The sequence below is a fragment of the Stegostoma tigrinum genome, chromosome 33 (assembly GCF_030684315.1).
Source record: "Stegostoma tigrinum isolate sSteTig4 chromosome 33, sSteTig4.hap1, whole genome shotgun sequence".
In the NCBI taxonomy this organism is placed as follows: domain Eukaryota; kingdom Metazoa; phylum Chordata; class Chondrichthyes; order Orectolobiformes; family Stegostomatidae; genus Stegostoma; species Stegostoma tigrinum.
This window is the reverse complement of record NC_081386.1, coordinates 3,839,599-3,862,266: the sequence shown is the minus strand read 5'-3', so window position 1 is coordinate 3,862,266 and position 22,668 is coordinate 3,839,599. Positions and strand designations below refer to the sequence as shown.

At 41.4% G+C, this 22,668-nt stretch overlaps 1 protein-coding gene across 9 annotated transcripts in view; it reads right to left on the bottom strand.

The window, feature by feature from the left end:
• Positions 1–22,668, bottom strand: part of arnt2 (aryl-hydrocarbon receptor nuclear translocator 2) — a 367,704-nt gene that overhangs the window by 78,827 nt on the left and 266,209 nt on the right. For all 9 annotated transcript variants that reach the window (XM_048562709.2, XM_059639326.1, XM_048562712.2 and 6 more), the window contains 2 exons: positions 5,831–5,930; positions 1,545–1,686 (listed from right to left, as the gene is read on the bottom strand). In XM_048562709.2, coding sequence (XP_048418666.1) covers positions 1,545–1,686; positions 5,831–5,930 — 242 coding nt within the window. The remainder of the gene's footprint in view (positions 1–1,544; positions 1,687–5,830; positions 5,931–22,668) is intronic.

The following is a 22,668-nucleotide window of genomic DNA, read 5'->3' as shown; positions in this document are numbered from 1 at the left end:
TTTTCAAGTTCCATAACCGTGCTGATAATGTTTAGCTATATTTCCATTGGACAGGGTTTTCATAATTTGGAAGAGATTCATTAGGTCATCAGTCAGTCTTACTTTTCCAAAAAGAGACCCAAACTGTCAATCCTTTCTCTATGTGCATACCCACAGTTTTCTGGTATCACCCTTGTAAATCTTCTCTGCATGTCTCCAGTGACTCATATCCTTTGTATAATCTGGTGATCAGAAACAACTAAAGTTCAGAAGAGGTTTAGCATAACATTCTACAGATCCCTTTAGAAATGAAGCTTAGTTTCTTGATATTTTCCATGGCCTTGGTAACCTGTGGCGCAACTTTTAGTGATTTTGTAATGGTGCTCTATGATGGCTTTGTTTATTTACTTTACTCAGAATGTTCTCCCTATTTTTCCTATCAGCATGTATTACCTCAAATCTATTTGTGTCGGGTTTCATCTGTTTTATTTGGAAGGTTCTGAGGTTGTGAATGACTTTACACAAATGCAAGTGTGTTACTTCTTTGTCTTTTCTGTTCCTTGTACGAGATGATGGTGTTTTCTTCTTTTAACCTTGTCCAAAGGGCTCAGACAATGCTCTTGGAATGGCAGAGTGTCACCGGTAGCAACAGGGGACGGTGCCTGTCTGTTGTGCCTCTAGAGGTTTGCAGTACTCATTGTCAACACTGATATAGACCTGGGAGGCCTCAAGATTTGGGACAAGATCTCTGTCAGGTTAGTGAGTGGATACTTTGTGCTTCCTTGCTGGATTGGCATAGATCTCTGGAAGTTATAGTCCATTAGGTTAAAAGCTTATAGTGAAGGGAAAAAAAAGTACTCTAAGTTCTAATGTAGGGAACACAGAAATTAACACAGAGTTTCAAAACTGTACTGCACAAGGATGGGTCAAAGAATCTGCACAGGAATAAACAAATATTCTGTTGCTCCATGCACCAAATTCAAACTCACTCCCCATTGTACTTCAATAGAAGGATGTTGCATTATCATACTGATGATCCTCGGGGAAGGTAATCTGCTCCTATCGATTCATTGTGACCTTTACATTCTAAGTGGTTGGCTCTTAGCGATGGCAATAAAATGCAATCTTGCCATCGTTGCGTGCACCTTGAGAACAAAGTTTACTTGAATGGCTGCAAAGTGAACATCTATCTCTCATTACATGAATCAACAAGTGAGAAAATATCTCAAGAAATGATACTTATGCATTGAAGTTTAAATTGTGGTGACAGTGCTTTCTTTTTGCAAACCTGGGCTGAAGTGCTGCAACGATTTAGAACACAGGATACATCTGGCAGAAGGGCAGGGCATTTAGTTTTATTAACAGCGTGATTAGTAGTAATGTCGGACCAGAATTCACTATAAGAAAATAAACCCATAATTCACAATTTAAAAACAATCTATAAATTATATGATAATAAACTAAACATAATAGAGGTTTCACTATAAATCATCAAGTGTAAATCTTAGTTTGTTGTTCAGAAACCAACTGTTTAAAATTAATCCATCAAAAATGTCATACAGCACCTGCCCCGGGAAAGGTGGTCGACTCCCAGTCCAGGATGTTGCAGAGACCTGGTTCGCATTTGATTGGCGAGATATCTGGGCTAAAATCTGGCCTGCTGAGGATGTTTGCTGAATGATGTTTCCACCAGGTACCATTGACGTGCTGAATAGACAAGATTACAAATCAGTTACCAAACAACCAACCATATCCCCAACAATATTCATTTACACAAGTGTTTTTAATTCAATATAACACCTGAAAGCACTGCACAGGAGTGCTATCAAACAAAATTTGTCATCAGATCACGTAAGGAAATATTAAGTCAGTTGAGAAAAGCCTCGAAGCAGTAGGTTTTAAGGAGTGTATTGAAGAAGGAAAATGTAAGGGGTAGACAGATTTATGAATGGAATTCAAACTTCTCATGCTTAAGCCTTGTCAACTGAAGGTAAAGATAAAGGTAAAAATTGAAGCAAGGATAAAGTATCCACAGTTCTACTGTCTCATTAGACAGTGATGGCTGGGGTTGGTTTAACCTGATGGTCCCCCTACCTTAGGTGAGGGGAGAGGCTGTGAAGGAAAGTCCTTTGTGGTAACCTCAGCCAGTACAGGAATTGAACCATTGTTGATGACATTACTCTGCATCACAAACCAGCCACCCAGCCAACTGAGCTAACCAACCCTCTTGCCACCAATGAAGAAGAGTTAAAGTTAGAAATACACAAGAAGCTAGATATGGACAAGAAAGAGATTTTGGAGGGCTTTAGGTGTGGAATCAATTTGGGAGAATGATGCATATAGAGGGATTGGAAAACAATTTTGAGAATTTTAAAGTGACCAGAAGGGAACTGATGTAATCATTAAGCAAGTCAGAAATGGTTACATGGGGCTTAGTGTATATTAGAACATAAGCAGCTTTAGAACCACTAATTTTGAAATAATATTCTAAACATCAATAAGGCCAGTTGAGAAATAATTACTATTTATGTCCACTATATTTAAAAGGTATAGGAGGTTGAGGGAAGATGGTATTTATAGGAGAATTGTGGTGAAAATTTCAATAATGAATTTACCGCCATAATTGACTTCTACATTATAGAAAAATATAACTCAATAAATATGCGACCTCTTTTTGTTCCAAAATGAAAATAATCTGAAGACTGGCAAGGTCACTGGTCAGCTACTGAATATTTAGAAGTGTTTACAACTTATTCCAAAATTGCCTACCAGGTCTACACTGAAATAAGCAAATGCTCCTCTTTCTTATAACACATCATCCAGCACTTGATAAGCCAAACAGTGAAGAATGGCTTCCTCAAAACATCCCAAATATAAATTGTATTTGTAAGAACATACCACAACCATGTGTTATGTTTTTCAGGGTGAGACCACAGGTTTCCAGTCAGAAAACACTCTTCAACCTTCATCCTCCATTTCCTGCCATATTTTAGATTTAATTTGTCAAATTGCCCTGGAGCCCATAGGCTCTTAATTCCTTAAAATATCCTGCCAACGCAAAACCTTCTCAAAGCCTTTCTCAAGTCCATGTACACTACACTAACATTTTTAAAAAACATTTCAAATAAATACTTATTTTATAAAGTATCTTGATATACATACATAGTCACTAGGGCAGTTCGATTCCGTGCAGCCCTTCGTATGGAGAACAAACAAACCCGAAACATTTCTTCCTTATGCATGGGAATATTTACATACATTTGAGGCACCAGGTTGGTCTGTTAACTGAACTTTGAGAGTAAGACCTCAGATGGTGGTCTTTCACCACTGTGCTTTGGTGGCAGCTGCCCAAGTTTTAACACGTCCCTCAGCATACAGTACTGGAGCTTGAAATGTGCCATTCAGCAACACTCGGTTGAGGCCAGCTCCTTGCTCTGGAAGACCAATAAATTTTGGGCAGATCAAACAGTGTCTTTCACCATGTTGATGGTCCTCCAGGTGCAGTCAATGAGTGTGTCCTGGGGAACAAACTTGTGAAGCATTCAGTCCTACATCATGGAGCAGCTGTGGAGGAACCTCGACAAGAACAACTGTTTATCTCTCCAGACTTCCTTTGCAAAGGTACATTCCAGCAGGAGATGTGCGACATACTCTACACTCCCAAGGCTGCTTCAAGCACAGTGTGTGGTGTCACAGAGAGACCAGGCATACATGAAGGGTCTCATTGGCAGTGCCCTTCTTGCCACTGGCCGAGCAATGTCTTGGTGCTTGTTGGAAGTTCTGGTGATGAGGCTTTCTGTCAAATGACTCTGACAGTCTGCTCAGGGAATAACCCAACAGAATCTATCCTCTCCTTTTCCTAAGAGGTCTCAAGGGTGTTATGTGCTGACCACTTCTTGATGGACTTGTAGTCAAAGTTGTTTTTCTTTGTAAATTTCTCCAGAAAGGAAAGGTGATATGGAAAGGTCCAACTACTTAAGAGTATTCCGCAGTGCCAAGGCCTGTCCCATCATTCGCACAACCAGGAACAGTTAGAACCTCAGTATGTAGTGTCACTTGGTGTTTGCATATCAAGGGTCTACACACAACTTGATGCAGCTACACATAAAGATGGCCATCAGCATGACGGTGATGTTTGGTATATTTTTCCCTCACTAATCCAGACATGTGCAGCTGTTAATAGAAAGGTAGGTGGAGGGGCAGGCAGAACGAGTCATGTCTTCCTCACTGGTCTCAACACACACGGATAAAGAAGGACACGAATTTGACAGGATAATGTATCCTTAATAGCACAAGTCAAACAGAGACATAGCAGGGAATCACTGGAGGCCTGGCATTCCAACCGGAACTCAGTCAACAAACACATCGAACAAGACCTGATATACAAACCACCAAAAAACAGAACCAGAAGTAAAGCCAGCCACCCCAGCAAACTGAGGCATATATATAATAAGCGGGAAAGAACACCAATGCTTCACCGGAGGCATACTGATGATGTTACCTTGCAGGGTGATGAAACGTCTGCAATCAAACACACCGGCTCAGTGAGCAAGTCTACAACCTCATCCACAACCCCAGCTACAAATCTTCTCAAAAACTTTAAATGATCTTTGCTTGTCAAAGCTATGCTGACAGTCCTTCAATAATCCTTGCCTCTCCAAATAGAGATACATTATGTACCTCAGAACTTCTTCTAATAGTTCCCCTACCACTGATATTAGACTCACTTGGCCTGCAGTTTCTTAGTTTACCCCTGCAACGCTTCTTGAATAAAAGTATGACATTAGAAGTTATCTGGTGCTTTGGCACCCCTCCTGTGGCCAGAACGGATTTCAGAATTAATGTCAGAGATCCAGCAATCTTCTTCCCTACTTTCCACAGCAGCCTTAGATTCATTGAAACTGGGCGTGAGCATTTATCCATTTTCAGGCCTGTGAAAATCACTAATACCTCCTCGCTGTCAACGCTAACATATGCAAATATATCACAGTCCTCTCCCTGATTTTCAAAACTATATTGTCCTTCTCTATAGTGAATACAGACACAAAATATTCACTTAAATCTTAGCTGTAGCTTCCAGCTTCATTCACAGATCGCCACTTTGGCCCCTCATGGACTCTACTCTTTCCATCGTTATTTTCTTGCTCCTGTTGGGGAAACTGAACTCCTCTCTGAATATTACCCTACTATTTTTGCACTTCTCTGAGATTTGTCTACATATGCCTAACCGTCTCTCCTTGACTGCTTGAGGGAACATAGTACACGCTCCAACAAATTGATTGCACCCTTTTTGTTTTTAAGTTCGACCCATAAGGCCTCGTTTGAGATACCTCCTAAGATATTGCCCCTCCGTACTGCCGTATTTGACTTGTTGACCAATATTAGGACAGAACCTGATCTTTTACACCCCTGCTATCATTTTGCCTGGAGATTCCTCAACTCAGAGTACTCAACTGACAGGAACAAAAGCAGAAGTTGCTGGAAAAGCTCAGCAGGTCTGGCAGCACCTGTAAAGGAAAAAACAGAGTTAACGTTTTGGATTCGGTGGTCCTTCCTCAGAACTGATGGTAGTTGGGAAAATGTCAGTTTATCTGCAGAAAATACGGAAGTCGGTGAGGTAGGGAGTAAATGACAGGAAAGAGCCCAAAGAGAGAGAAAAACAGTTGGACACACAAAGGAATTGAACTGTCAGTCCTGTCCCTCCCTCAAACTTGTCTCTACATCAGCAATAACTTCATATCCCCATGTATAAATCAGCACCTTTAATTCATCAGCCTTACTCGTAAGGTTCCTTGCATGAAAATAAATACTATCCAGTCTTGCTATGAAGCTGTGATGCTCATAAATCTACCTGAATGTTTGTCCCGTTCTCCCAGGCTGGAACGAACCTCCTTGTGAGTAGATCTGTTGGCTTCCTGCAACTGAAGCTGTGGACATTGTCTTCTTTTCACCTGTATTAATACAATTAGGGTGGCATCTGAATTACAAAGTTGGTCAAACACTTCGCTTAATGTAAGTCTGAGTGTAATTTTAGAAATTCTACTGCCACACTGCAGCTAAATAGGAATTGTAAAATTGATATCCAAATCTCTACATAAAGGCAAACACATTTCAGTGATCCAAACATAAACCCAGGGCTATTTAAATTATTTCGCCAAACTTGTTATTCTGTTAAAGTAGATTCAATTGACCGTTCTGGCCTTTTGAAGGCCTGTCTCACATTGAGAATATTCTACATCATGCTGTGTGGCATTAACACCCATATTAAATGTGACAGACTTCAGACACATCTCGCAAATTAAAACTGGGCATCCATGAGGCAGTGTAAGTCCTCACCAGCAGCAGAATCGCACTCCAACACAATGTGTAACCTCAAAGCCCGGGATATCTTCCACTCTACCATCACCATCAAGTCAAGGGATCAACCCCAGTTCAATGAAGAGTACAGCAGCACAAGGTATGTGAGGTGTTAAATGAGGTGTTAACCTAGTGAAGTGATAAAAGAGGACTACTTATATACCAAGCTACATAAACAGCAAGTACTTGACTACACTAAGCAATTCCAAAGAATGTGCAGATGTTGGAGTCCAAGGTAGACAAACAGGAGGCTGGAAGAACACAGCAAGCCAGGCAGCATTTGGAAGGAAGGAGAAGTCAACTTTTTCCGGTATTAGCCTTCTTCAGGACTCACAGTCAATGTTAATAAGGGTACTACCCAAAACGTTGACTCCTCCTTTCCTCCAGATGCTGTCTGGCTTGCTGCGTTCTTCTAACCTCTTGTTTGTCTACCTAGGTAAAATCTAAGCTTTGCAGTCTTTCCATATTCAGTCATGACTAGTGATGGACAATCTAACAACTCATTAAAGGAGGCAGCTCCACAAATATTCCCATCCTTAGCAATGCTAAAGCCCAGAACATCTGTACAAAAGGCTGAAGCATTTATAAGAACCTTCAGACAGAAGTGCTGTGTAAAATGATCCACCTTGGCCTCCTCCAGAGGTCCCTAGCATCACAGATGTTTCAGCAAACTTAATTCACTCCTAGAAATGTCTGGAAGCACTGGATACTATAAAAGCTTTGGGCTCTGACAACATCCTGGCAAGATTGCTGGAAGACATGTGCTATAGAACTTGTGACTCCTCAGATTGTGAAGCAGACCATGTCTGAAAATAGCTAGATCTGGATAATATCCAAGTTTGGGCTGACAAGTAATAAGTAATTATTTTTTAACCCATTTATCTAATCAACCTGTTCAGAGATCTTATTATAGATCTCTGGAGCAGGTGTGACTTGAACCGGAGCCTTCTGGTTAAGAGACAGGGACATGGCCACTGCAACACAAGAGGTCTGAATAATATTTGCACCACACGCAAGGTGCCAGACAATAATCATCTCCAACAAGAGAGAATCTAGCTATTGCTCCTTGACATTCAATGGCTGCACTGAATACCTCATTATTAACAGTCTGGGGGTTACCAGAAACTGAACAGGACTAGCCATATAAATACAGTGGCAACAAGAGCAGGTCAGAGGTTTGTAATCCTGTAGCAAGTAACTTATCTATTGACTGCTCAAAGCCTATTCACAATCTACAATGCATAAATCAGGAGTGTGATGGAATATTCCCTACTTGACTAGACGGTGCAGTTCCAACCACACTCCAGAATTTTGACACAATTCAGGACAAAGCAACTTGCTTGATTGGCATCACATCCACAAATATTCATCCCTCCATCACTGACACTCAGTGGTATCAGTGTATGCAATCTGCAAGACAACTGCAAAAATTCACCAAGGACAGCACTTTCCAAACTCACGACCACTATCATCTTGAGGAACAAGGAGCAGGACAAGGAACACCAGCACCTGCAAGTTCCCCTGTAAACCACTCACCATCTTGGCTTGGAAAAATATTGCTATTCTTTCAGTGTTGCTGGGTTATGATCCTGGAATTCATTCCCTCCCTACATGCAACAATTGGACTGAAGTTGTTCAAGGTAGCTCACAACCACATTCTCAAGGACAACTATTGAGTAAGCTGATTATGAAATTGACTACTCAATAAAACATATTTAAGGTTTACCTCCTTCACTGATATTGCATAGAGTCATTCCAAGTAGTTTTAAAGGATCAAAAAATGAATTAACCACTGATTACAACCATAGGGAAGAAACAGTGCAGATTTGATCATTCTGCCAAGATTCTATGACGGTATGCATGGAAAATGTACCGAAGAACAGTACGAAGATGTGAACTGAACATAGAATTCTATCTAAATACTTCAGGCATAATGGCCAATCTCTCCTTGTTATACCTTTGATATTTATGAAAGCATAAAGCTGCATGAATAGTTACAGAAAACATTTATGCTTCACCATGTTTAACACTGCTGCAGTGAAAAGCTATGCGCTAATAGAATTTCATCAACATCAATATCTATTTTGTTGGATGTCAATCATAAACAACCCATGCAGAATTATGTGGATGAGGGAGTGCTGTAGGAAAGTGACATTACTATACTTAGAAAATAGAAGGATCTTCAAGCAGCAAGTGTTCAAAGTTCAGAAGGAGGTAAAAGGTTTCCCATATCATGGGCCTCCTCATGCAATGGGTAAAACAGCACTGGGGCAGGATATGGCCTTCCAGTAGCAAATAATTAACAATTTAGGGACCTCAACAGAACCAAAAGGCAGATGGGCTACTGTCACCTCTACACACACACACACACACACACACACACAAACAAACTGAGACTGGTCAATGATTGGACATGTGGATAGCAGACAGAAAGAGCAAGAACTGCAGTTGCTAGAGTCAGAGACAACAGTGTGGAGCTGGAGGAACACAGCAGGTCAGACAGCATCAGAGGAGCAGGAAAGTTGATGTTTCGGAAGGGTCCCGACCCAAAATGTCTATTTTCATGTTCCTCTCACTCTGCCTGGCCTGCTGTGTTCCTCTAGCTCCATGCTGTGTTGGGCAGGCAGGCCATGCATAAAATTTTACAAGACCCCCGATCCTTCACATTCATTGACAGGGACTACAAAGTCCATCTGATAGAATTCTATGGTAAACCACAGGTCCAGACTTGTGCTTTGGTGACATGGGTTCAAATCCCACCATAATGGTTGGTGGACGTAAACCTAGTCTCAGTGGTGGTTAGCAATACTGTTTCACAGTGCCAGGGATCCAGGTTAGATTCCAGCCTTGGGTGACTGTAGAGTTTGCACATTCTCCCGCGTCTGCGTGGGTTTCCTCCGGGCACCCTGGTCTCCTCCCATATTCCAAAGGTGTGCAGGTTAGGTGGACTAGCCACAGTAAATTGCCTTGTAGTGACCAAGGTGGATTAGCCATGGGAAATGTGGGGTGATGGGGATAAGGTGGGGATGGGTCTGGTGGAATGCTCCTCAGAGAGTTGGCACAGACTCGATGGGCTGAATGGTCTCCATCTACAGTTAGGGATTCTTTGATTCTATGGTGACCATGACAAATATTAACCATTATTATTGAATATATTCATAAAAGAGATGGAAAAATTTTGAGATTTTAAAAGCATCAAGGAGAAAGCCTAGGAATATGGCACTAAGATATGCTACGATTATGCTGAATGGTAGAATAGGCCCAAAGGACTGAATGGTCTAATACTGGTCCTAGTTTCTCTTTTTTTGAGTGAAATCTCATCTGGTTTTCTAATGCCCTCTAAAGAAGGAAATCTGCCACCTTTAGTTGATCTGGCTTGCATTTGACAGCAAACGCACAACAACACGGTTGTTTCTTAACTGCACTCTGAAATAGACATGCAAGCCATTACATTCAATTAGAAATGGACAACGAATACCAGCAGAGTCCACAACAAATCTGCTCCAGACATTTACACATTTTCAGCATAAAAATTTATCCTGACATAACTGACCTTCAGGCTCAAATATCACTGGCATTGACTTCCCAGATTAAACTCTCGTGCTGATATTTGTATGTACAGCCACATTCCTTTTAGATTGTTGAGTTCAATCTCCTAGGCACTTTTCTCATAGTGCCTTGGCTTGACATTTAGGATCATTCCTACCCCATTTCTCTTCAATGTTGTACAATGTTTTTGTGGCTTAATAACGAGAACTGAATCAATGTCTCAGTGGGTAATACATCTGTTAAACTGCATGCAGCCAAACCTCTCTTAACATCCATAAAGAGAATCTTCAAAGTGGTATTTCATTTGAAATCACCCCTCCAAATGCATTGTCACCAGTGTTTTTAACTGCTTTGACTACATGACTGAACGTTCTAGTCTTAGCATTTTCCTTCGTTGTCACAAGTACGTTGACAACGTTAACTATCACTTTTAGACTTGATAATTCACTCTTGTTTAGTTGCATCTCAATTTTTGGCACAAATCTATCACTTTATATTCATCAGTGTTAAACATCATTTTGGATTTCCTTTCATAATTACTTTGAATATTGATTTTACAGTTCTGAAGAAATGGCAATGGCACTGATGTCTGAGCGTTGTCAGATCTTCTCTGCTTTTCAATCCACCATTCTTTCTGAATGATGCAAGTTTTCTGCTGTAATGTTTCTTTAGGGGCCTGTAGGAGTGCTACTTTTCTGTTCAGGTGTGATGAAATTTCTCATCTGCAGAAGATTCGCGCTATACTATTAGATCTTCAACCTCATTTTTGTTAAACCAGTCATAATGGGTAAATTTACTGCAAATGGCTAAGTGTGAATTTTGGTGAGTTTCATGGAGGATTCCTCTCCATGAGGGGTGCAATTTCTCCCTCTATCTTCTGAAACCTGCCTACTGTGACACTATCTATTCACCATACCGTCATGGCATCCCACTCGTCACACTGTACTACTCGGGAAGTATTCACCATTGCTGGGAGCTCCAGGGATTCCAGGTTCCAACGCTATAGTTAAAATGCAGTTGTGCACAAGGTCAAGCACTCTCAGTGCGTGGCTCTGATAAATCCTTCCCCAGATATGGAAAACATTGGAATACTGGCATCCCACTTTGCTGATAGGACTTAGAAGTTCCGGTAGATGGAATGATACAGAAGATGGCAGCCTTCATTCCTGCAAGATTTGCTGAGGATTCCACGTCATCAGATGGTCCCACCTTGTTCCAAGGCCACGAACTGATCAGTGTGGTTTTCACACTCCAAAGAAAGGCCAGCATTGCTGCAAGAAGGTCAATGGCCTTTGATACTTAGCTAAGTGCCACAACCTTCTCTCTGTTACTCTATCTCTGTCACTGCACATAATTCATAGCAAGGCTCATGGTCCTCCACTCTCACCATTGTGCAATATTCTACCTCAACCACTTCATAGCACCACACCACTAACCCTCCATGATCTCTGCACTTGCTCACCAAGGACACCTCATCACCTCTTCCCCACGCACAACAGCACTGGCAGCTATTTTCATCACACTCAATCCTTCACTTTTGTCTCATTCCAGGAGAAAATACTCCACAACAGGGCCAAGAAAGTCCAGGTGGGCAGAAAGGCGTCTTATGAGGACAGGGCCCTGACCTTGGCCAGTAAGAATCACAGCCACTCGTGGTGATTTTGAAGTACCTTTGTGTGCTGACAACCAGTATGTAATTTAAATGCAAAAGCAAACACTGAAACAGCAGGCACAGTTAGAGTTTTACTGGAGGCACCAAGCAAGCTGATTCAAAGGTTGGAGGACTCAGCGAACGCTGTCTACACTATGCTGCCTTTGGTATGTGGATCTGTTTACTCCATGAATGGGTTAGTGGCTGCCATGGGGAGTCAGGTCCAGCACACTCAGAGTCTGCAGGATATAAGCACAGATCAACACCCCATCTCTTTATTGGTGTTTACTACCAATAGCAAGGTAAAAGGGAGAACCACTGATCTCACTCCAGGTGCCTGATGTTCATTAGGAGACAGGACCATGCCAGTAGCCACCAGCTGCATGAGGAATCACATACAGGTCTCCACATCTCCACTCTGGGCACTCCAGAGGTGACCAAGTGTTCCGAATTCATCTTGCTTACTGAATCCAGCCCTTTGGGATTTTGAGACAAGGGTAAATATACCTCTGGCCTGGACACACTCACCATTTCTGAACCCTCTAGCCACAAATGCCCCAGACTAGCCTGACCAAAACTCCAAGGCCAACAGAATCCATTTCTAGGGCAGGGTCCCTCCAGACCAGCTCTGGAGCCCAGGACTACAGCGAGACATTATTGGAGGGAAAGGAAGATGACAACCATCTGAGGATATATGGGTGAAACTTCACTGTAAATACATTTCTACATTTGTAAATATATGTTCTTGGTAATCTAAGTTGTCTGAGTAAATGTCACTCCAGCCACAATAATAAGAATGAAGGAACACACCCTGGCCTTTCTCAGTGCTACGCCATGCTTAATGGTCCAAGGTATGACTGAACCAAATATAGTCTGCGAGGCCTTGGGGGATGCTTTCACTTTGACAACTAGGACCAATGTTTCCAGATCACAAGATTTGGCTCATGCATTTCAGCCCTTTCCTTTGCATATCTGATCATATCCCTCGCTTAATATATTGAGTTGGCCTGCACTTCAAGCTGCTATTCCCCTGCATCCCAGCATACTGCCTCCAAAATTCATAACTGAGTGTCCCAACTTCCTTCCTGCAATAGTGGCCCCAGTGGTCCCCTATTGACTTTTAGCAAACTAATTGACAGACTGACAGTGGCCCAGTCCCTTGATCAACTTGGACAGATAGCCTTTGACTGATGACTGATCAGATTCCTGTCTGATTTATGGCAGCGTGCTGATTGATTTACTGTAACTCCATGGACTGCATTGGACCCACATTGATTACTGTGGTCCATACTCCATACTACAGAGGCGTGAACCCCCTCATCCTGGATGTCCCAAGTGAGTGACTGACCATGCTCAAGCCCCTGGGCTGATGTCTGAGGTTGCCCTTGGCTTACTGTGTTGAATCCCCTTACTGAAAGGTATTGCCCTTAACTTGACAAAAAAGCTAGCACCTTCCTTACACTTTGAGACACAGTTATGTGATCGATATTTCCCATGCATGCTGCTGGCACCAATGTATGTGTGAGATTGACAGCACTAGAACTACAGCAACTCTGTGACTGATGATTGATGACAACCATAGCCAACAGCTGGGGTTTCTGTCTGTGCCAAAAGGCAAGGCAACACAGAGTTAGCATGAAACTGCAAATCTGGCTGAGGGGACAAAAAACAAAAATGCAAGGATGCCTAGGCAGAGATGCTGTGAGCATCAAAATGTGCACAAAGTGAGTGAATACTAAGACAGAAAGCAAACAGCACTGAAATGCATCCTGATCTAATCAATGAATTGGATGTCTGTCCCTGTGCATGAAGTGTCTTTGCAGCAACATTGCACTGAGAGGTCCAAGAACCTATGAACAGTAGCATTGACATGCAGGCCATATTATAAGTCAACTGCAGACGTGCCATGATACAGTGAGACTGGTAGATGTCCAAATACCAATGTCTGGGACAGGGGGTGCGTGTTCTGAGATGTTGGTAACTGGTATCCACTACTGAGGGTCAGAGGAGCAAGTGGTGAGTTGGAATCACCAGGTAAGCACTTTGACTTCCATTTTGTTTCTTACCCACTGAGTGAAAAATGGGAAACTGTACAGATATGAGGTGAGATTAACTAATAACAAGATGTTAAGGGATGCTAATACATGCAAATAAGCCTCTCACAGCTCATCAGAGAGATTCTCATCTTGTCAATTAACACTTGTTTGAAGAATGGGGCTTCTTGCTCTTGACATCCTTACTGCTGATCTCATGCAATTTTCCCAACGTTCTTGTCAATGTCCATATTGTTCAGGGCTGGAAAGATTGTGCTGGTAAGGCTGCCAAGGTCCTCTTCACAGATGGCTGTTATGGTGAACTTTTAGGTCGGCAAGAGCATATTGTAGTGTCTGATAGCTGGAGATCGTTCGTGACGTGCTGATTGAGAAGGGCTGCTTTAGATGAGAATTTTCTTGCAGCATTGCTTCTCTTACCTCCATTGATTGGAGCCTGGCTGATGGTAGATTGGATGAGGCAGTGATGGTTTAAGCAGTTGTCAGAACCTGTTATGGCTCAGGTGAGATGGGCTTCTCTACATGGTGTGTAAAAACCAAAAGGGCTGTGGATGTTATAAATCAGAAACAAAAAAAGAAATTGCTGGAAAATGCTGCAAAAGTACTGGCAGCATCTGTGGAGTCATCTCTCTACAGATGCATCCACCTTTTCTAGCAATTTCTGTCTGTGTTGTCTATAGTATGTATACCTCCCTTGCATAAATGATGATGTAGACAGGAGATGCCAGTGTTTGGACTGAATACGTTGCCATAAGGTCTTGTTGCTTATGTTTCTGGTGCTGTTTTTGCAAGATATGTTCATTTTATCAAAAGGAGGACTCTGTTGAAATTATCTATGGTCTAAGCACTTAAGTGTTCATCCTGCTGAGGGACAAGCACAGAGGTGGAGGAGATGAGGCTCCTCACTGGAGAGGATATTATGAAGAACTGTTCAAGCTAGACTCTGTCTTTGACGGTTTCATTTGGGATCATAACAATGTAAAATATGTATAAACAGAAAGCCGCAACTTGTAATGCATGTTGTGATTCTTACTAACTCTTAGTTAATCCAACAGTTACACATTCTGTGATAATGGGAACTGCAGATGCTGGAGAATCCAAGATAATAAAATGTGAGGCTGGATGAACACAGTAGGCCCAGCAGCATCTCAGGAGCATAAAAGCTGACGTTTCGGGCCTAGACCCTTCATCAGATTCTGACTACACACACATTCTGACTAGATTTATTAAATCATGTCTTTACAATAAAGAATTCAATTTAAAGGAAAGGTTATTAATGTAAGAAGATCTCAGAACAGTACCCGTGATTTGTTAATTTAAAACATGTATCTGCCAATTGGATTTGTAAAAAGGAATTTATAAATAATTATTAACCCATTTTTTCAAATAAAAGTGTCCTGTTACCTTTATTGATATCCCACATTAAAGAACCAGGAGAGTGAGGGTCCAGTTTCTTAAACACTATAGTTTATTCTCAACTCCACACTGCATGTAAAATTTTACTTTACTGGAGTGTCTAACACAAAATAGGTTTGCCGGAAAAAAACTGCTTCTTCTACATTTTGGGTATTTAAGCTTAAGAAATGCTTTGTTGCGAGTTTGAGAGATTGGAGGGTTATAATGTTCCTTGCAATGTGCTTATAAGTTGGGAATTTCTCAATTTATTATTCAGCGATCTTTGAAAAATAAGTGCATGCTCCATTGCATGACTAACAAACTGTAGGGATTGTTACTGTTTCACAAAAGTGCGAAAGGATCAGTACCACAGGAAAACTGTGATTGCCCTATTTTGTTCATTCTTGTGAAAATCAGATTATGTGAAATTGGTTGATTTAAAATATATAGGTGTCAAATAGATATCTAGAAAGGAAAATATAAATGATTATTAACCTTTTCTTAAAACAAAGGTGAAAAAGTGAATGTGAACACAGCGGGCCAAGCAGCATCAGAGGAGCAGGAAAGTTGATGTTTTGGGTTGAGACCCTTCTTCATAAATTTTCTGAAGAAAGGTCTCAACCCAAAATGTCAGCTGTCCTGCTCCTCAGATGCTGCTTGGCCTGCTGTGTTCATTCAGCTTCACACCTTGTTACCTCAGATCCCCCAGCATTGGCAGTTCCTACTATCTCTGAAAAAGTGAGTGTATTGTTTAGCACCTCATTTTCACCATTCCAGATCAATCTTCTGATCTGTACAAAATAAAGATCAGAATTAAAAACTTGTGATCGTGAACATGACTCTGATGTTAGCTGGGAGCTAGGGAGGTTGCAGGGAACAGGTAAGCAAGGAAAGAGCCCGATCAGCTAACAAAGTGAATCTGGATCTTAATGGTAAGGTCTTGTCAGATAGTTGTTGGCTTTCCCAGCCAGCAGCCAGAAATCAGAATGAATAGTGAACCTGCACTCAGAAGAAAGTAACAACTTCAGGTTGTCCAACTCCAGGCAAAGAGAAGCTGCAGATCGCAATGGATGAGAGGTTTAAACCTTTTGCACTCTTGCTGTATATGATGTTGCAAGTTCTGCTTCCAGATCAGTCTTTGCTTTGCTTCTCTTTTACAGGTCTTTGCTGTGTCTGAGAACAAAACTAACTCAAGCAGCCATCAAAAAATTTGTACCTATATGGATATTAGGACTGATGACCCTGCATACTCATTCCATTCCAGTCAAACAAAAATGTAACAACAAAAACGTGAAATTGGTTGAAGAACTGTCAAAGAAAGAAAATTAAAATGCAATGCAAACAAGGAACTTTACCCATGTTGCTACATTCTATGAAGGTTAGCATTTAAGTTTTTTTTTAAGATTAGATTAGATTCCCTACAGTGTGGAAACAGGCCCTTTGGCCCAACAAGTCCACACCGCCCCTTGGAGCATCCCACCCAGACCCATCTGCCTATAACCCACACATGCCTGAACACTACAGTCCGATCCACCTAGCCTGCACATCTTTGGACAGTGGCAGGAAACTGGAGCACCTGGAGGAAATCCATGCAGACACGGGGAGAATGTGCAAACTCCGCACAGACAGTCACCTGAGGCTGAAATCAAACCCGGGTCCCTGGTGCTGTGAGGCTGCAGTGCTAACCCTGAACCACTATGCCACCATCTTTTCTTCTGTTTTTTCCACTTGGACAAGAAACTTTAAAACTGGCTTTGGCATTCAGCAATGCTGAGCAGCAGAACACAGAGCAGCCAGGGTTCCTTCAGCCAAAGGAAGACTGAGGTCTTAGAAGGAAATCCAGTCCCTATTCCCAATGTTATGCCAGAAACAGTGTCCTATGTGTTAGCCAAATTAAATCATAATGCTTGATAAATATGTGAGTAATACTCTAATACACTCAAATTAGAGGCACCATCAGCAGAAACCTAATGAAGGGTGTCCAGAAAGTGACAGAGGAATTGGTGAATGAAATAACCTTTAGCTGAAGTTGTGTTAGTAACTGCATTGAAGAAAATTTCCATCTGACATTCACCCATGTTTTAAAAAAAACAGAAATCGCTGGAAAAGCTCAGCAGATCTGGCAGCAACTGTGGAAAGAAATCATCTTAACCTTTTGGGTCCACTGCCACTTCTTCACACCACAAGTTACTGGCAGAACATAAATCACATCAGTGACGGTAAGCAATCCCCACTACTAGCATACTAACAAAACATTCAAATTACAAGAAAATGAAACATTTTAGCTGTTTTTAAGATATTCAAACATTAACTTGCTGATTACGTTCTCAATATAGAGAACCAGAAAAGGCCATGCTGGATGCAGCATCTGTATATCATGCACAAAATGAATTTGTTCTAACAATCATAAGAAGCCTTAAACAAAAACTCAAATAAAACTAGTTTCCAACCTAAAATTAGCTAATGGAGGAACCTTGGAACATCAGATGTCCTACAGTGTGGCAAAACCAGCAGGCTTTGACACACAATCCTACAAACATGCCATTTAACATAGTGCAGACTAACTGTACATTGTGCAGTTAGCTCCTAGGAGTGCAACAGAATACTGAGGGGAGATAAGAAAACAGTTGAATGACACTCATTTAAACCATCACTTGTCTCTCTCTAATGACAGCTGCTTCATCAATGACCTTCCTTCAATCATAAGATCAGAAGTGGGGATATTTTCCAATGATTGGACAATAAAAACCAAAAAAAAATGCAGATGCTGTAAATCAGGAACAAAAACAAAGTTGCTGGAAAAGCTCAGCAGGCCTTCTTTCCTTCCCACTGACTCTTCCTCAGAACCAGACCTGAAACGTTAACTCTGATTTTTTTCTTCACAGATGCTGCCAGACCTGATAATTGCACAATGTTCAGTACCATTTGAGACTCCACAGATGCTGAAGCAGTCCAACTTCAAATGCAGCAAGATCTGGACAATATCCAGGTTTGGGCTGACAAATAACAAATAACATTCACACCACACAAATGTCAGGCAATGAATATTATCTCTAAGAGATCATCTAACCGTGCCCCTTGACATTCAACACCGTTACCATCACTCAATCCCCCAATATCAACATCTTGCAGTTTATCATTGACCAGAAACTCAACTGGATTCACCAGTTAAATGCAGTGGCCAAAAGAGCAGGTCAGATGCTAAGGAATACTCCAGTAACTCACCTTCTGACTCCCCAAAGGTCTGTCCATCACCTACAAGGCACATCTCAGGAGTGTGATGAAAACTCCCTAATTGCCTGGATGAATGCAGCTCCAACAACACTCAAGAAGTCTGACACCATCTAGATTAATGTAGCTTGCTTGATTGGCACCACATCCACAAATATCCACTCTCTCCACCAACTTTCAGTAACAACAGCATTATCTACAAGATGCAACACAGAAATTCACCAAAGATGCTCAGGCAGCACCTTCCAAACCTATAACAACTGCCACCCAGAAGCACAAGGGCAGCAGATACATGGGAAAACCACCAACTGAAGTGGCAGATGGAGTTTAACCCTGAAAAGTGTAAGGTGATTCATTTTGGAAGGACAAAGTTGAAAGCAGAATACAGGGTTAATGGAAAGATTCTCAGCAGTGTGGAGGAGCAGAGGGATCTTGGGGTTCATGTCCACAGATCCCTGAAAGCTGCTACCCCGATAGATAGAGTTGTTAAGAAGGCGTACGGTGTGTTAGCTTTCATTAATAGAGGCATTGAGTTCAAGATCCATGCAGTTATGCTCCAGCTATACAAAAGCCTGGTTCAGCCACATCTGGAGTACTGTGTCCAGTCCTGGTCACCTCATTACAGGAAAGATGTGGAGGCATTGGAAAAGGTGCAGAGGAGATTTACCAGGATGTTGCCTGGAATGGAGGGAAGATCTTATAAGGAAAGGTTGAGAGAGCTAGTGCTTTTCTCTTTAGAATGACGAAGAATGAGAGGTGACTTGATAGAGATGTACAAAATGAGCAGAGGTATAGATAGACTGGACACTCAGAGACATTTTCCTGGGTTGGAGGTAGCTATTTCGACGGGGCATAGTTTTAAAATGAGTGGAGGTAGATATAGCGGAGATGTCAGAGGTAGGTTCTTTACTCAGAGAGTGGTAGGGGCATGGAATGCATTGTCAGAGGGTAGTGGAGTCAGCCACATTAGGAGCATTTAAGCGGCTATGAGATAGGCATATTGATGATAGTATAAGGTAGGGGTGGAGGTTAGATAGACCTTAGGTTCAGGGTAAAAGTTTGGCACAACATCGTGGGCCAAATGGCTTGTCCTGTGCTGTACTGTTCTATGTTCTATGTTACCAACTGCAAGCTCCCCCCAAAGCCACTCAGCATCTTGACTTGGATATGTGTCTCCATTCCTTTAACATCACTGGTTTAAAATCCTAGAATTCTTTCCTTAACGGCATTCTGGTCAACCTACAGGACTACAGTTTCAAGAAGGCAGCTCACCACCACTTTCTCAATGGCAACCAGAGACAGGCAATTGCTGCTGGCCAGCCGCGATGCCCACATCCTACAAATGAATAAGTAAATAATAATGAGAGAGCAGGAAGGGAGTAGACTGGACTGACACAGGAATTTTAGACTCCACAACTGGGGCAAGTATCTTACCTGCATTTACCCTGTCTGTCCCTTTCAGTATTTTGTAAGTTTCAATGAACTCTCTCTTCATTTTTCAATACTCAAGAGAATACAGGCACAGTTTATCAATCTCTCTTCATAGAACTATCCTTTCATTCTAAGAATAAGTCTAATGAACCTTGGTTGATCTCCCTCTATGGCAAATAATACCTTTGTCAAGGAAAGGAGGCCAAAACAGCACACAGTACTCAAAGTGCAATGTAACCAAGTGCCTCTTCAACTAAAGAACAACTTCACTGCTCCTTAATCAAATCCCTTTGCAGAAAAGCCTATCATTCCACTAACCTTGCTAATGATTTGCTGACCTCTGAGCAAGGACAACTGGGTCCCTTTTTACAACTATACTTTTCAACTTCTTACCATTGAGGAAATAACCTGTTCTTCCGAACAATGTGAATAATTTCATGTTTTTCCACATTACATTCCATCTGCCATGTTTCTGCCAATCCACTAAGCCTGACAAAATCCTCCTGGAGCTGCTTTTTACATAATCCTCACAACACATTCTCACTGAGCATTGTACCAGAGATGTGCAAACATTACATTTAGTCTCTACTTCCAAATCATTGTGTGAACATCTGGGGCCCAAGTAATGATCCTTGTGGCACTTCACTAGTCACAGCCTGCCAACCTGAGAATGACCCATTTCTTTCAATGCTGTTTTCTGACCTTTAGTCAATCATTAACCCAGGCCAGTACATTACCATGTGCCTTAATTTTTTTAAAACAGCTGATTATAGTGGGACTTTGTTGGAAGTCTTCTGAAAGTCTAAGTATGCTACATAGATCACTATCAATTTTGTTAGTAATATTTTCATAAAAACTCCAAAAAGTTGGTAAACATAATTTTTTTATTTATCCATGCTGACAGTTGATTCAATGACATCATCATCATCCAAGTATCTATCAACCACATTCTTTATAACAGATTCAAGCATTTTCCCTACTACTAATAGAGTTATACAGCACAAAAACAGACCCTTCAGGCCAACTCGTCTGTGCCAATCAGGTTTCCTAAACTGAAATAGTCCCATTTGCCTATATGTTGCCCATTTCTCTCTAAGCCTTTCCTATTCATGAACCTGTCCAAATGTCTTATAGATGTCTTCTAAATATAATAACAGTACCTGCCACTACCACTCCCTCTGGCAGTTTGGTCCATAAATGCACCACCTTCTGAGTGAAATGCTGCTCCTTGGGTCCCTTGTAAATCTTTTCCCTCTCACTGTAAACCAAAGTCCTCTAGTTTTGTATCCCCAAGGAAAATACCTTTGCTCTTCACTTTGTCTACACCTCTCATGATTTTATAAATCTCTATAAGGTCACCATTCACCTCCTACACTCCAAGGACAAAGGTCCCAACATATTCAGCCTCTCCCTATAACTTAACAGGTCTGTAGTTCCCTGTTCTCTCTCTCTCGCTCTTCCCCCAACTTTCTTAAATAGTGGGATGACATTCACTGCCTTCTGATCTTCAGGATTCATTCCATAATATATAGTATGTTGGAAGGTGATCACTACTGCATCAACCATTTCTACAGCCAGCTCCATCAACACTCTGGAATGCAGGCTGTCAGGTCCTGGGGACTTATCAGCTTTCAGCTCCATTAATATATCTAGGATGATCTTCATACTTATCAATAATTTCCTTCAACTTCTCATTCTTTCTAGCCACAGGATCTCAATTTCTGAAAACGTGCTTGTATCTTTTCCAGTGAAAATAGACACAAAGTAATCATTCAGCTTCTCTGCTATTTCTGCATTCGCCATTATAAATTCTTCTGACTATTCGTAATGGACTGATGTTTGTTTTAGTCAAACCCTTCTTTTCTATGTAACTAAGGAAGCTTTTACAGTCTATTCCATGTTTTTTGATAGATTGAATTTACATTCTATTCTTCTTTTCTTGATTCTGTTGCTGTATTCGAAGAAACATCCCAATCCTCAGAACTATTGGCATGTTTGGCCACTTTACTGTTTTTTTCTTTTAATCATATACAATCCTAACCTTTCTTTGCCAATCCTAGGTGAGTGAGTTTTTTGTGCTTTTTGCATCTGAAGGAATATGTCGCTGCGCTGTCTTATAACAGTTCTTTAAAGTCTATCCATTGTCTATGTAGCGTCATACATAATAAAAGACTTTTCCCAATTCCCAAAAGCCAATTTGTGCCTCCTGCTTTCCTCCAGTCAAACCTAATACTGCTTCAGACTAGACTTCCTCACTTTCTAACATAAAGTAAAATTCTGTCATATTGTGGTTACTCATCAATAACGGTTCTTTTGTAAGATTATTAATTAGCCCTCTTCATTACATAATATTGGATCTAGAGTAGATAATGGCCCAGTGGTATTAGCACTAGACTATTAATTTAGAAACCTAGGTAATGTTCTGGGGACCTGGGTTTGAATTCCATCATGGCAGATGGCAGAATTTGGAGAGAAGAGTCTCATGTTGACCATTAATCCATTGCCAATTGTAGGTAAAAACCCATCTTGATGACTAATGTCTTGCTGGGAAGGAAATCTGCTGCACTTAGCAGGTATGGCCTACATATGACACCAGGCTCACAGAAATGTGGTTGACTCTTAACTGCCCTCTGAGCAATAAATGATGGCCTTGCTAGTGACACCCACATCCCATGAATGATTTTTTTAAAAAAGTAGATCATGTTGGCTCCTCAACATGCTGCCTCAGAAAACTATCCTGTGCACACTTCAGAAACTCATCAACCTCCATAGCTTTAAAGCTTAGTTGGTTTACCCAGTCTACACAAAGATTGAGGTCACCCATGACTACTGTATTGTCTGCGCTACAAGCATCTCTCATCTCCTGATCAATAACATGCCCCACGCAACCACTACTACTAATCGGCCTATAAACAACTCCAACCAATACCTGTGCTTACCTTGCTATGAAAGCTGAGTGCATTCAAGCGGACTGCCCTCAACTCTGTTGGGGGAAGCAGAATAAAGAAATAAAAGGAAATACAG